The sequence below is a fragment of the Corvus moneduloides genome, chromosome 7 (genome assembly GCF_009650955.1).
Source record: "Corvus moneduloides isolate bCorMon1 chromosome 7, bCorMon1.pri, whole genome shotgun sequence".
Classification (NCBI taxonomy): Eukaryota; Metazoa; Chordata; class Aves; order Passeriformes; family Corvidae; genus Corvus; species Corvus moneduloides.
Genome location: NC_045482.1, coordinates 19979087 through 19991366, shown reverse-complemented (window position 1 = coordinate 19991366; position 12280 = coordinate 19979087). Strand labels below are relative to the sequence as shown.

General features: G+C 38.6%; 2 protein-coding genes across 2 annotated transcripts in view; one reads left to right on the top strand and one right to left on the bottom strand.

Annotated features, from left to right (window-relative positions):
- The first annotated feature begins 611 nt into the window (after positions 1–611).
- DHRS9 (dehydrogenase/reductase 9) lies at positions 612–8275 on the top strand. Its single transcript, XM_032114911.1, has 5 exons — positions 612–875; positions 3576–3906; positions 5503–5761; positions 6975–7138; positions 7976–8275. The coding sequence occupies exons 1-5, from the start codon at positions 861–863 to the stop codon at positions 8224–8226; spliced, it is 1020 nt and encodes a 339-aa protein (XP_031970802.1). The 5' UTR covers positions 612–860; the 3' UTR covers positions 8227–8275.
- Positions 8276–10376: 2101 nt separating this feature from the next.
- LRP2 (LDL receptor related protein 2) overlaps positions 10377–12280 on the bottom strand; it is a 118745-nt gene continuing 116841 nt past the window's right edge. The window contains 1 exon segment of the mRNA XM_032114910.1: positions 10377–11877. Within this exon segment, the coding sequence (XP_031970801.1) occupies positions 11716–11877 (162 nt within the window). The 3' untranslated portion in view covers positions 10377–11715.

The following is a 12280-nucleotide window of genomic DNA, read 5'->3' as shown; positions in this document are numbered from 1 at the left end:
AGTCTTTGCCCAAGCCTCCTTGCTTACTGCAGCACCTGGCACTACACAGCACTGGGAGTGAAGAGATATGAAGAATGGGGAAAAGAAATTCTGCTGCCATGTTTATGCAGTAGTACTCAAAGCTGGATCAGAAGTGTCCACCAGACTTTGGGCCAAAGACTGAGCAAACAAGCCACACACCAATCATATGTTAGCATCTGTGCCCATTTAAACTGTAGAGATTCCATTTGTACGGTTTGTAGTATTTGAGCTTTTATTTGAGAAACGTTGAAATTGTTTTGTTCCTAGTATCAAAAAACTGCCCCTGGACTAGTTAAAATAACTTCATCCCTGAAAGTTTTCATACATGAAGAGGTATCTTAAAAGATTAAGTCACATCAACAATAACTCGCTCACATGCGAGAGAAAAGAGGGAGGTATGAAGCAAGCTCTATTAAATCAGCAGAAAGACTCCTGCTGGTTTCAAGACAAAGCACAGATCAGTAGATTACTTCTCCTTAATGAGTCCTGACAGCCCCCCAGGCTCTTTAAATCACTATATATAGCCAGCAATGCTTAAACAACATAGGTAGGCGAGGCAGGCATAGAGCATAGTCAGAAGATTAATACCAAGTACATTCCTAAAATAGACAGATCAGAGCACGAATCATTAGCAATAGCAGGGAGAGGGGCCCTGCTGATGTGCATCAATCAGGAAAGTACCATCAGACACAGAATTTACAAGATTTTTTTTTTTTAACCAAAATGTGAGTCTTGGTGCACAAGTTTATGAGCAAATTGGGCTGTTTCTATGTTCTGACACTGGAAACAACTGGTAAAGGCAACTCATGAGCACCTGAAGGTACAGACTGAGCTTACAGATGTCTCTCCAGAATGTGAGTAGAACTCGTATCTATTGTTATAGTGAGCAGTACCTATTATATGCATTTGCAGGATATCTAAGAGAGCTAAGCATTTGTTTTGTAGTGCACAGACAAGAGAACATGCAGTCCCTTCCCTTCTAGAGTAATTTTAACAATTGTTGCTTATCTTAGCACCTACAGGGTCTGAATAAAATGCTAACTCAGAAATGCTCTTCCCAACATGTAGAATCTTTCCTTACTTCAATTTTCAATTACTTGGTCAGTGACCTAAGATTTTAAAGGATTTTGTTTCCCTGGGGCTTTTACGATGCTGTAGTAAAAATATGAAGTGCAAGACACACAAAGAAGATACAATCATGCTGAAAATGTACTGCACCAGGCTACATTCATCTCTCTACAAAATGCTGTGTAGGAGAGTTTGGAGGGATGTTTCTTTTCAGATGACATATTAATAAAGATCTTAAGTTATCTGTTGACCACCAAACCAAATTATCACATTGATATATTTACACAGCATACAAAAAAGCATTCCTTTTCCATGAAACAAAACTGCAAAGCTCTGCACATGCAGGAATAGCTAAGAGTGAGAGAGCTGATGTTCTGTGCCTGCCTATTTGTTCAATTAACTGAAAACTAGGGGGCTTGTAGCTATGGCAGGGTGACTTTGGAGAGATGTTGGATGATCTTACAGTGCACGGCCTGATATATCTAAACCTTCCACTGAGTGCTACATGAGTGCTCATTCTGAAGAGCCAAAGTGCCTAAATTTCCCATTGGCAGTTCTTCCTCAGCATGCCTGGCAGGTCAATCTACCCATTGCAGAGCACTGACTTCTGGGGTTTTGCACTGCCTGCACAGTTGTGAGTGAAGGAATCCAAAGCACACACAGACCCCAGACTTCACCCCAGCCTGAAATTCTTTGGCATAAGCAAACTTGCTGTGGGAGTAAATCAGTAACATCCTCCTTCAATATGGGGTCTATGTGCTTCCTTTAGCGCAGAGAAGCAGAGGGATGCTATACTTTGCAGTCATCTAAGGATCCTAGAGGGCTATCAATGCAGTCATGCTGCTTTTCTCTAAAATCAGTTGCTTTTATAATGGCACTTGTCTAGGCATGAGAAGCCAAGCTCTATCACACGAGTTCTCAATTTGCCAGGCAAATATAAAAGTTTTGATGGAAAGTAGAATTTGCCTTAAGCTATTTACTGGCTACATTATTAATCCAAATTCAATATTTAGGAAGATATATCAATACTCTTGAAATATCATGCTGATATTTCCTCTGGAAACACACTGTTTGCCACTCCATGCAGCTATTTCAAAATCAATATGATCATTGAAGCTAGGTGGCTTTTTTTGGCTTTTGTAGAACTTCACAATTATCAAACGAGATATTTTGGATAACATCGTACATTCAGAGAATCAGGGATTTTCTTGAAGGAAAACTACCTGTGACTGTTTCTCTTGGTCCCGACCCCAGGCTCCTTCCAGCAGTAATGACATCATCTAGCAGAATACGTAGTGACAGAAAGCTCCAGCAGGGCAAAACCTACTGTGATGTTCAGGTCACTGTGTTACCAGAGAAGGTGCACTAGTACATGGGAAGAATTAGGCAGTTAGGAATTACAGACTTAGTAACACTGGCCTGGGTCTGACAGGGAAAAGAAGAGCAGTGGAGGCTTCACAGACAGTGCTGCCCTCTCAGCTGTATCCCCTAGAGCCTTCTGTCTTACAGAACTTCTGTGCCAATTATTGCTACATAAACACAATGGCTAATACTAACCAGAGCAATCCCAGGTGTTTTTCTTACAGAAGTCGGATTGTAAAAACCAAAATACAAATAGAAAACTAGTAATCGATTATCAAGAATTTAGATGCAAGAACTGTATTCTACGTTTATCAAAACATCTTGTAATAAGCAAACAGTAGCCTCCCCAACAGAGTTAGGAAACCTTGAGTTTCCTCGGTGGTTTTTGGTTTTTTTAAATGTTTTTGAGGGCAACATCTCCATGCATTTCCACATTTCTTTATACAAACACGCTTCCTATATAGTGTGTTCTGCTGTGCTGTGTTTTTCTGCTAAACAGGCAACAAGTAACAGAAGACTCAGGTACTGCCCCAAAGTCTACCTTGTCTAAGGGGCAGAGAGCAAATCACTCACTGTCACGCAACATGAGTGACGTAACAAATTAATCATCAGATCCACCGCTACAGCTTGCACTTCTCTGGGGTTGTTCTTGGGGTCACTCTGCTTCCATGTTAAAGATTAGAAAAGCAGCCTGGGTAGAATCATACAAGTGGTCAAAGAGAATCATCCTTTTTCCCAGGAGAATTTCTTTCTCCAGTATCAACACAAATAATGACCAACATCCACAAAAAAGAACTTTCAGAACTGATGAGGTCATTCCTTTCAGTCTGAAATGTCCTTAAAGTTCAGGGCTGACTAGAAAGTTTGATCAGTAAAGCTTGAAAACAGTGACAATCTATTGAAAAGTAAGATAGGGAAGGTTTTGTCAAGGCACATATTATTCATGGATCCCAATCACATTGTGCCAAAGCTCCTATTCCTGCTCTCCCCTAACATACAGTGGTCTGGAAGGGCTGCAACCAGAAACAAAGCCCCTTACAGGAGTTGTGTCTCAGGAATTTGGAGGGCTGGCTGAGCACATTTGTTTCATTGCACTTCTACATCATTAACTTACTTGCTTGTAGCTCTCACTTTCAGACTTACTGCACATAGCAATTTTGGCTTCCATACTTCCTCTTATCATTTACTGGCTCATCAGAGACAGATACAGAGCAAGAAACCTGAATGGAAAGCATGTCTTCATAACAGGCTGTGACACTGGACTTGGAAACTCACTGGCTAAATGGCTTGACAAAAAGGGATTTTGTGTCATTGCTGCATGTACCACAGAAAAAGGAAGCCAACAGCTACAGTCCTGCTCTTCACTCTCACTGAAGACAGTGAATCTGAACTTAGCAGACTCCAACAGCATTGTCAGGGCTGTGGAGTTTGTGACTGAACAGACAGCTGGCAAGGGTAAGTGACAAGGCAGCTTCTCAGAAAGATGATTCAATTTAACCAAATTTGGTCTAGCTAAAAGTTCCATTGCCTCTCCACTTACTGCAGAGGCATTTTCAATGTTACTGATGAAACATTCACTCTTCAGTTCTGTCATTTCTCAGTTCAAAGATATTCTCTCCAGCAATGCTTTCCATTGCTTTCACCAACGGGTGAAAGGTGCCTAAAACTCCACTTGCTCACTCTGTTAAAAACCAGATCATTCCCAGGTGTTTTTTTTAAACTCTTTTTGGTGTAGTTGAAGAATGTCAGTGGAAGGAAGGTACTAACTGGTACCAGAAAATTCTCTTGACAAATTCAGCCCACTCAATTAAAAATAGTTAATTCAGGGCCTCTGCAGCCCTCCTCTAGTAAACAGAAGATTATATTTTTGCATGCCTGAATAAGTCTGACATTTGCATTGTACACAACAATTGCACTGACTGTAACAGTTAAACACCTGCAATTTCAGCCAGTTTTCTTGGAGTTGTTGCATAGGTAGCTCTCACTACCCACTGTCATACCCCTCTGAGCACTCCTGTAAAAAAGAGGCTACCCTTGGATACCTATGAGACTTCAGTGATGGGTTTGGCAAAGGGTGCTAAAAAGATCTGCATGGTAAATGTATTTCAACTGTGGCAATACACGTGTATCAGCACTGATAGCTCAGACTAAAGGCTACCAAAGGGCACCACAGCACTGTAACTACCAGTTGTAAAACACAGTTATACCAAATATCCAACAGGCTTATTAATTAATTCGGTACCTAAAACAGTAAAACATGTATCTTCTACCAGTAGGACTTTCTCCTCAAAGCTTGTAAAAGCCTTTGGCCTCATCATGAGTATTCCAGATCATTCTTCCAGACCATCATGAGTATTCCAGACCAATGCAGAGATTGAGAGCAAGTTTAAAAAATTATTATGACTTACCTCCTCCAGCAGGCTCTTGCTCCCAGCTTGTAGAAGGCCACACATTCTCAGCCAGGATAACCACTAGTAATGCTTTCACCTCAGTGTGTGAGACTCTTTATGGAGGCTGAGTGCTGGACTTTCAGCCTCTCCCCTCAGGCACAGGCTGTCCTCAGCAAACTTTTGGAGACGTCACTATTTATCTAAAGTTCCTCAAGTAAATTATAAAGGTAGTAAAGTGGTATTATCAATACACAGGACTAGGCTAGTATCTTTAGAAGCATTGACTAATGCCACACATTTGGTTTAGACCTTTAGACCCAAAACCAGAAAAATCAGTCTCTCCGCTTCTATGCAGACTATCTGATTTTCACGAGAATACAAGTGCATATTAGGAGCCTACATACTTGAGCAGATCTGAATAATAAAGCCCAGCATGGTGGCCCACATCTCCAAACAAAATAGTTTTCCATTAATACTTTACCCACGCTCTTCAGCAAATTATACCAGGTGTACAATGTAGATCATCCAAACAAATACCAGATAACTGTATTCATCTCCTTGAAGTTTTTGCAGACTGTGTCCTTGGTTCCCAATGCACACATGATACTCCAGGATAAGATATTGCCATATACTGAAATAAATGGTTTTGCAATCCTCCTAGGGCTTTTTGGCTTGGTGAGCAATGCTGAAGGAACAGCACCTGTAGGACCCACCGATTGGCTGAGGATTGAAGACTTCCATTCAGTCCTGGATGTTAGCCTGCTGGGATTGATTGAAATCACACTCAAGCTTCTGCCACTTCTGAAAAAAGCTGAGGGAAGAGTCATCAATCTAATTAATGCCAAAGGCCTCATGGCTTTTGTAGGGGGTGGCTACAGTCTGTCCAAATGGGGCATGGAAGCTTTTTCTGACACCTTACGGTGAGTAGCCAGAAATACATGCATGAATCCAAGAACAGATTCCAGACGTGCTGAGGAAGGGTGACTGTATGTTTGCCCATCTTGATTCCTCTCTGGAAATCTTGCCTAAAGGGGAAAAGGAAAATAAGAGGACTGGTCACTTTTTTAGGATTTCAGTCTCCAGTACTATGGACAGACCCAGCAAGGACCTGCACTTTGAAAATTTTCATATCCTAGACAAGTTGTTAGTGTGCAGATTTCAGGCATGTGAATCCACTGCATACATGAAAGCAAATCAACAATATAGCCTGGCCAGACATCCAGTTTCTTGGGCAAGTTGTACTTGCCTGAATATTTTGCTCTAATTCTCCACAACAATCTGAGCTGGGTAATTCCAGACAGCAACCACATTACCAGAGGTACTTGTAACTTCAGAAAATAAAGCTAAGCACCCTTTGCTGAAACCAGTTGTACTGTACTGCTTCTAGAAAGCTAAGGCCCAGCCCAGTGAGTCAAGTCTTCACAAGTTAGAATGGCTAGGAAAGCTGGTTTTAAACAGTTATGAGTACTTATTTAAAGAAAGCCTATACCCCAAAGAAATAGAAATTAATGGCTAACGTACATGTGGTCCATTCCTTTGCACACTGTAGAACACACCTGCCTGAGTCTCTTGAGCTGTCCAGCAAAACAAAGATGCCATTTTTACCCCAAAGGAGTTGTACTCAACTCAAAAGTACATAGAGTACATACACCAAGAAGAAACACACTAACCTTTACTGCATTAACATTTAATCATTTAACCATAGGATAAAGAAAAAAGTTCTAATCCAAATGAAATTTTTTTTTCACTTTTACTTTTTCTCAGACACTTTAATGATCTGCTCTTGTTGTGAACTAAAATGATGCAACAGTATATGAAATAGTCAGAAGTTTTATGATAATGCATGACTAAGATGTACCTGGCTGTTGCATCCTTTTCATGAGTCCAACATAAACCACACAGAGAGCTGTGAATCTACTTGACACTGCTTTTTTTTCCTCAGTTGTCTGCTCTGCTTTAACACTACACATACACTGCTATGAAGCTAATTTGAACATCTCAAAATAATTCTGATATATGAATATAAGAATCTAAGTCTCAAATATTTGTGTGACAGATTTTCAACTTACTTATGATTCATAGGTATGCCATTACTGGATGGTCAAGGAGATTATTGGGTTTTTTGTCTTCTAGGATAGAGATGCAGCATTTTGGAGTGAAAGTAAGCACTGTTGAGCATGGTTTCTTTAAGGCAGAAGTAGTTAATTCAGATATCATTGAGAAATACGTCTTCAAACTTTGGAACAGACTGACTCCTGAGATCAGGGACTCCTATGGAGAAAAATACTTAGTTGAATGTAAGTAGAAAATGACTGTATGAAAGCTCATGGGGGATATTATCAGCATATATAAATACTTGAATTGAGGCTGTAAAGACAACAGAGCCTAGCTGGTTTTAGTGTTGTCCAGGGATAGGATTCAAGGCAATGGGTACACACTGAAGCGTAGGATGTTCCTGCTGAACACTTCAGTGTGAGGGTGAGTGAGGACTGGCACAGGTTGCCCAGGGTGGTTGTGGAACCCCCATCTTTGGGGATATTCAAAAGCCATCTGGATATGTCCTGGGCAACCTGGTCTAGGTGACCCAGCTTAAGTAGTGGGACTTGGTGCCAGAGGTCCCTTTCAACCTCAACCTATCTGTGATTCTGTGAACATTTACTGGACATCATTAATGCTCATTAAGGACCCATCACTGACTGTTCTTAACTACGTGTCTGTTAGATGATGCCTGAGCTATTAGTTCACACATGAGATTGGTGAGATATGAGGTCATGCTACCTTTCTTAGCCCCTCAATACTTAGAGGTACAATACCCAGTGGGAATGAGCTGCTATGACCATATGCTACATTTATGGCTTAGTGATATCTGAAAAGTTAGTGCAGTATGACACAACCTATACTGTACAGAATATCTGGCTCACGACATGGGCCGGGGAGGTTTTTGCTTATTGGGCTTGTATTCTGGGTGTGTTGCAGTCTTTATGGTCTCTGCTTTGCTGTAGCTATACTGCTCTCAGCATTTGAGACAGTAGTTTAAAGCAAGCCTGAAGCTGCAGCCAAACCTTTGGATATAAAGAACACTCTCACAGAGATGTTGCATATAAATGCTTTCAGGTTTATTTTTTTGTTTACAGATATAAAAGCCCAAAGATCATCAGTGGAAAGACTGTGTGACTATGATATTTCTAATGTCATAAAATGTATGGAACATGCCCTGATAGCAAAGTACCCCAGGACACGATACAGAGCTGGATGGGATGCAAAGTTCTTCTGGCTGTTTCTCTCCTATGCCCCAAGCTGTTTGTCTGACATGCTGTTGCATATTACATTTCCAGTTCCAGCAGACAGCAGGAGATCAGCTCATGGAGTTCTAATTAATGTCTAGTATTGAAACAGTATCAGCTCTGCTGAAATAAATATTTATCCTATCAAAACTAGATGTCCTCTTCTTTACCAGTTACTAAACTGTTTAAATTCTTTTCAGAAGACACCTTCTCCATCCCTCACCCCACCGTACCTGAAATTCTGAGTTCGCAGGTAGGCTTGTAAATCCAGCATGTTTTTGAAGGCTGCTGCTCAGAAATGATACCTCTATAGGATCTGTATTCATAAAATATTCAGCTAAAAAGCTAGTTAATACTATTCACACAAGACATGAATTCAAATAATAAAAGTCCAACTATTGCAGCATATTCCAGAAATTACAATCATAGTATCTGACCACCTGATTATTCAACTCAGCAGAAAAAAAAAAAACACAAGCAATTTTACAGATATGCAATTCTAGGGAAAATCAAAACTCCACTGTACTATGCAAACAGAGTATTGAAATGCACATTTTAACTTTCTAATATTAGTATAGTTTATGGGGAAAATACTAAAACCAATATGCATTTACATTTCTTTCATCCTCAGTGTGTTTTGCAAGTTAAAAGGATTATTATTTCACTTATCAGATGGAGTAGGTCATTAGTGTATGCTATAGTAAATTCTTCCAGTTGTACAGAGTGTGTTCAGAATGGTAAAACATTACTTGAGGTTACTGTGCCTCTTGTACACTATTTCTATCTCCTAGGCTGTTGGCGAGAGGCTCACAAACTGGTGTTCCGAGAGATATTAAAATTGAAGGGGTAAAGGTTTTATTTGCTAAAGTACTATGCTGGTGATTAATCATTAATGTTCAATTCAATTAAGCTTAAAAAGATACCATGTGCAGGTCAGAACTCCAAACGTAAGAAGTTTCACCACTGTATGTGAGAGGGCGTGTGCGTGTTTGTAATGTGCGAAAAAAGGACAGAATGTAAACAGCATTAGTAACCTTTAAGTATTTAGTTGAAGTTCTATTCTCTAGTAAATGGCTTCAAGAATAAATTTATTTTACTACATTTCACAGCAAATACCTGCAGAGAGAGAAATCTTTCTATCTGGCCTGACAGCTCTAAAGAGAACGTACATGAAAAACTTAATGGTATAATTTCTCAGCCCTATAGTTGCAGATTACAGACAGTTGCTAAGATCTCTAAAAATCAGCTTTCTTTGAAATAGAATGAGTCCAAAATTTAAGAATCCAAGCAGGGACTGTCCTGATAAGGAAAAAAGAATACAAGTGAAAAATGAAGTTAGGAGTATAATCTAAAACCTATGTTGTATAAAGTACCAAAACCTAAATTTTACATACTCAGAAGGGTACACTGTGCTACTGAGAGGAGAAGTCCCAGTTGAAGCTTAGGAATCCTTCACCATCAGATACGCTAAGCAACCAAAGCTACATACTACCTATCTACAGAGTAACCCAGGGACTTTTTTCTTCCATATCTTAAAAGTTAAAATTATTACAGGGGGAAAAATATGCATTTCTGATACATGGCTGACATATTAGCAGTTTCTTCCAACACTGGTTCCAAATCTTTTAGTTGACAAAGACTATTCCCAAAACTGATGCTACTTTTTCTCGTGGTATGCAACTGCAGGCAAGTCTTTTGGAAGTGTCAGATCTGCCTTCTCCCTTTAAAAAACCTTGGAAACCCTTCCTTAAGAACAGCGCCCTGTATCTCAAAGAAATCCTTACAGATGTGTCTGCTGTGTTGCAGACTCTAAGGAATTTTCTGCACTCAGAGAAAATGCTTTTAAATTAATGCACTCAGAAAAAAATGCTTTTAAAAAAACACAAAATGAGCTTAAATTAAAAAAAATAAAAGCATCAAATTCTGATATCAGATATGAAAGTTAATTGAAATAATGTTTTAATCACTTATGTCCATACTACCTTGATTATCAGTCTCTCAATAGTAAGAATTTCCTGATCCAAGGGCCAGTTTATTGAATGTGTATAGTGGGGCAATTTTCACACTTACAGAGATACATCATCAGTATCAAGACAACATCTTACATGAAGAACTTTAGACAGTTGTGTGAAGCAGTAAGCACTATTATTTGACTTCATCTAAAGCACTGCTGTTTTCATCTCAGAGTGCATTGAAATCTCCACAACTGAAAAAAGTACACAGAGTCTTGACACAAAATATGGAATAGGAATGTGATAAAATAATATGTTTATTAGACTTATTCAGCAGCATCATTTTCCAGTAGTCTTTTCTAATCAGTCTGTTACAAAGTAATTACAAGCATTCTAATTAGAAATAGTATATATTTTGAGAATTTAGATATAAAACAATCAAATAGCAAAAGTCTCAATGATTATAACTTCAGGAATCTTTTATATGAGTAGCTAAGCCAGGAATGCTGAAGAACATGTTCCTGTAATCAAAGTTTTCTCAAACAGTTCATGTTGTGGAAACTATCTTGGCTAGTTAATAGAGGAGCTAAAAAGATCAACAGTACATTCTGATGGAAGGTTATAGGAACAACCAGATAACTACAAAGACTTCGTTAGTAGAAATTGTTTCCCTTTCTATTAATATCCACCTCAGGAAATAAATAGTAAATAAAATTAAATTTTCACATTAAAAAAAACCTGAAGAATTTCTGAAATGAACCAGTATCTTTCATATTTTGCTGTTTGAAAATAAGCTCTTATAGAAACATAGCTACTTCATAGTACAAATTACTTCCAGAGACTCTAGCCAAGAAGAGAGGTATTCTATTGATGAGCAAGAGAAAAGCTCATTAAGTAGCTGTGGCACTAAAATCTAAATATATCCAGTCTTTATAGGACCACTATTAATGGAATTGTGTAAATTGGAACCTAGAGGAAAAGTATGTATCTTATAGATTGAGAGGAAATTGTCTCAGGCAGTTAAAATATTGTAAGAACAGCATTTTGTACAGGTAACTATTCAGCATAATAACCCTGCACTGACTCTTTCACGTTTTGTTTAACACAAGATAAAGAGGCACCCATTTTTATATACAGTAGTATATAAAATAGGTGGCAAATATGCCCAGAGCACCAGTAGAAGTTTTAAAAGGTGCTGTTATAAAAGAGATACTCTAAAGACCCTGTAAATCAGTAAAGTTCCTATATTTGCCTTGTTTGGTTCTTTTTTTTAGTTTTAGGCATTTATAGAATTAACTTAGCCCTAAATATATGGCAAATTCCATACAATTTTCTACTAGCAACATCACTGAACAAGATAATCTTAGAAAAATTTACAAATGTACAATATATTTATAACATTACTTTCAGACAGCTTCAGTGCAAAGATATACATATAGTACATCACGATATTTGTTCATAAAAATAGAAATTGGCATTTGTCAAAAAACAAGGCATAGTTTCAATGTACATCTCCAGCCACTGGCTTAGAAATGTATATATTTTTATAAAGCATTTGAATGTGAACCTTACTCTTCTGTTCATAAAAAATATATGTGCAAATGGATGTGTCTAATTTTCCCTAAATGAGTTACCTAGTTATACCACAGAGTCCTCTTTAACAAGATTGGCAGTGTCTTTAAATGTATCCTCTGTTGCCGTGTAAGCTAGTGGTTGGTCTCTCTTCAGAATAATCTTGGGAGGCAGTGAAGGAGAACGGGTAGGGACATTTTCTGCGTCCTGTTGCTGTTCCTTTTCCATCTGAAACAACAGTCGTAAAATCAAACCTTACATTCTAACGCGCCATACATCCAACATTAACTTTCAGAAACATCGAATAAATATTCCTGAAGTGAAATGTCATGGTGTAAATTATTTCTGCAAATCACCACCTGTAACAAAATTAAACACCTAATTTCACTTCAGATTGTACAGCTGAGTAAAAACAATACTAGAAACTTACTCCATATACTGGAACTTCTACTTTAATACTTAATGTCAGGAGGAGCTGTGCCGCCTGAGCTGAGTCGGCTCAACACCTCAGTGTGCATGACTTTTGGTAACCTCTCACAACCACTTCCTAACCTGGACTGGAATTTCTGTGCTGTTTCACATAGCAGCATAATCTACTAATAATCTTTATCCTATGAAAGCAAGAACAAAG

Bases quoted from the DNA above. Each gene is read 5' to 3' on its own strand.
- DHRS9 (XM_032114911.1), top strand. The intron at 5,762-6,974 runs GTGAGTAGCCAG...TTTGTCTTCTAG, and splicing joins GCTTTTTCTGACACCTTACG to GATAGAGATGCAGCATTTTG. The intron at 7,139-7,975 runs GTAAGTAGAAAA...TTTTGTTTACAG, and splicing joins AGAAAAATACTTAGTTGAAT to ATATAAAAGCCCAAAGATCA.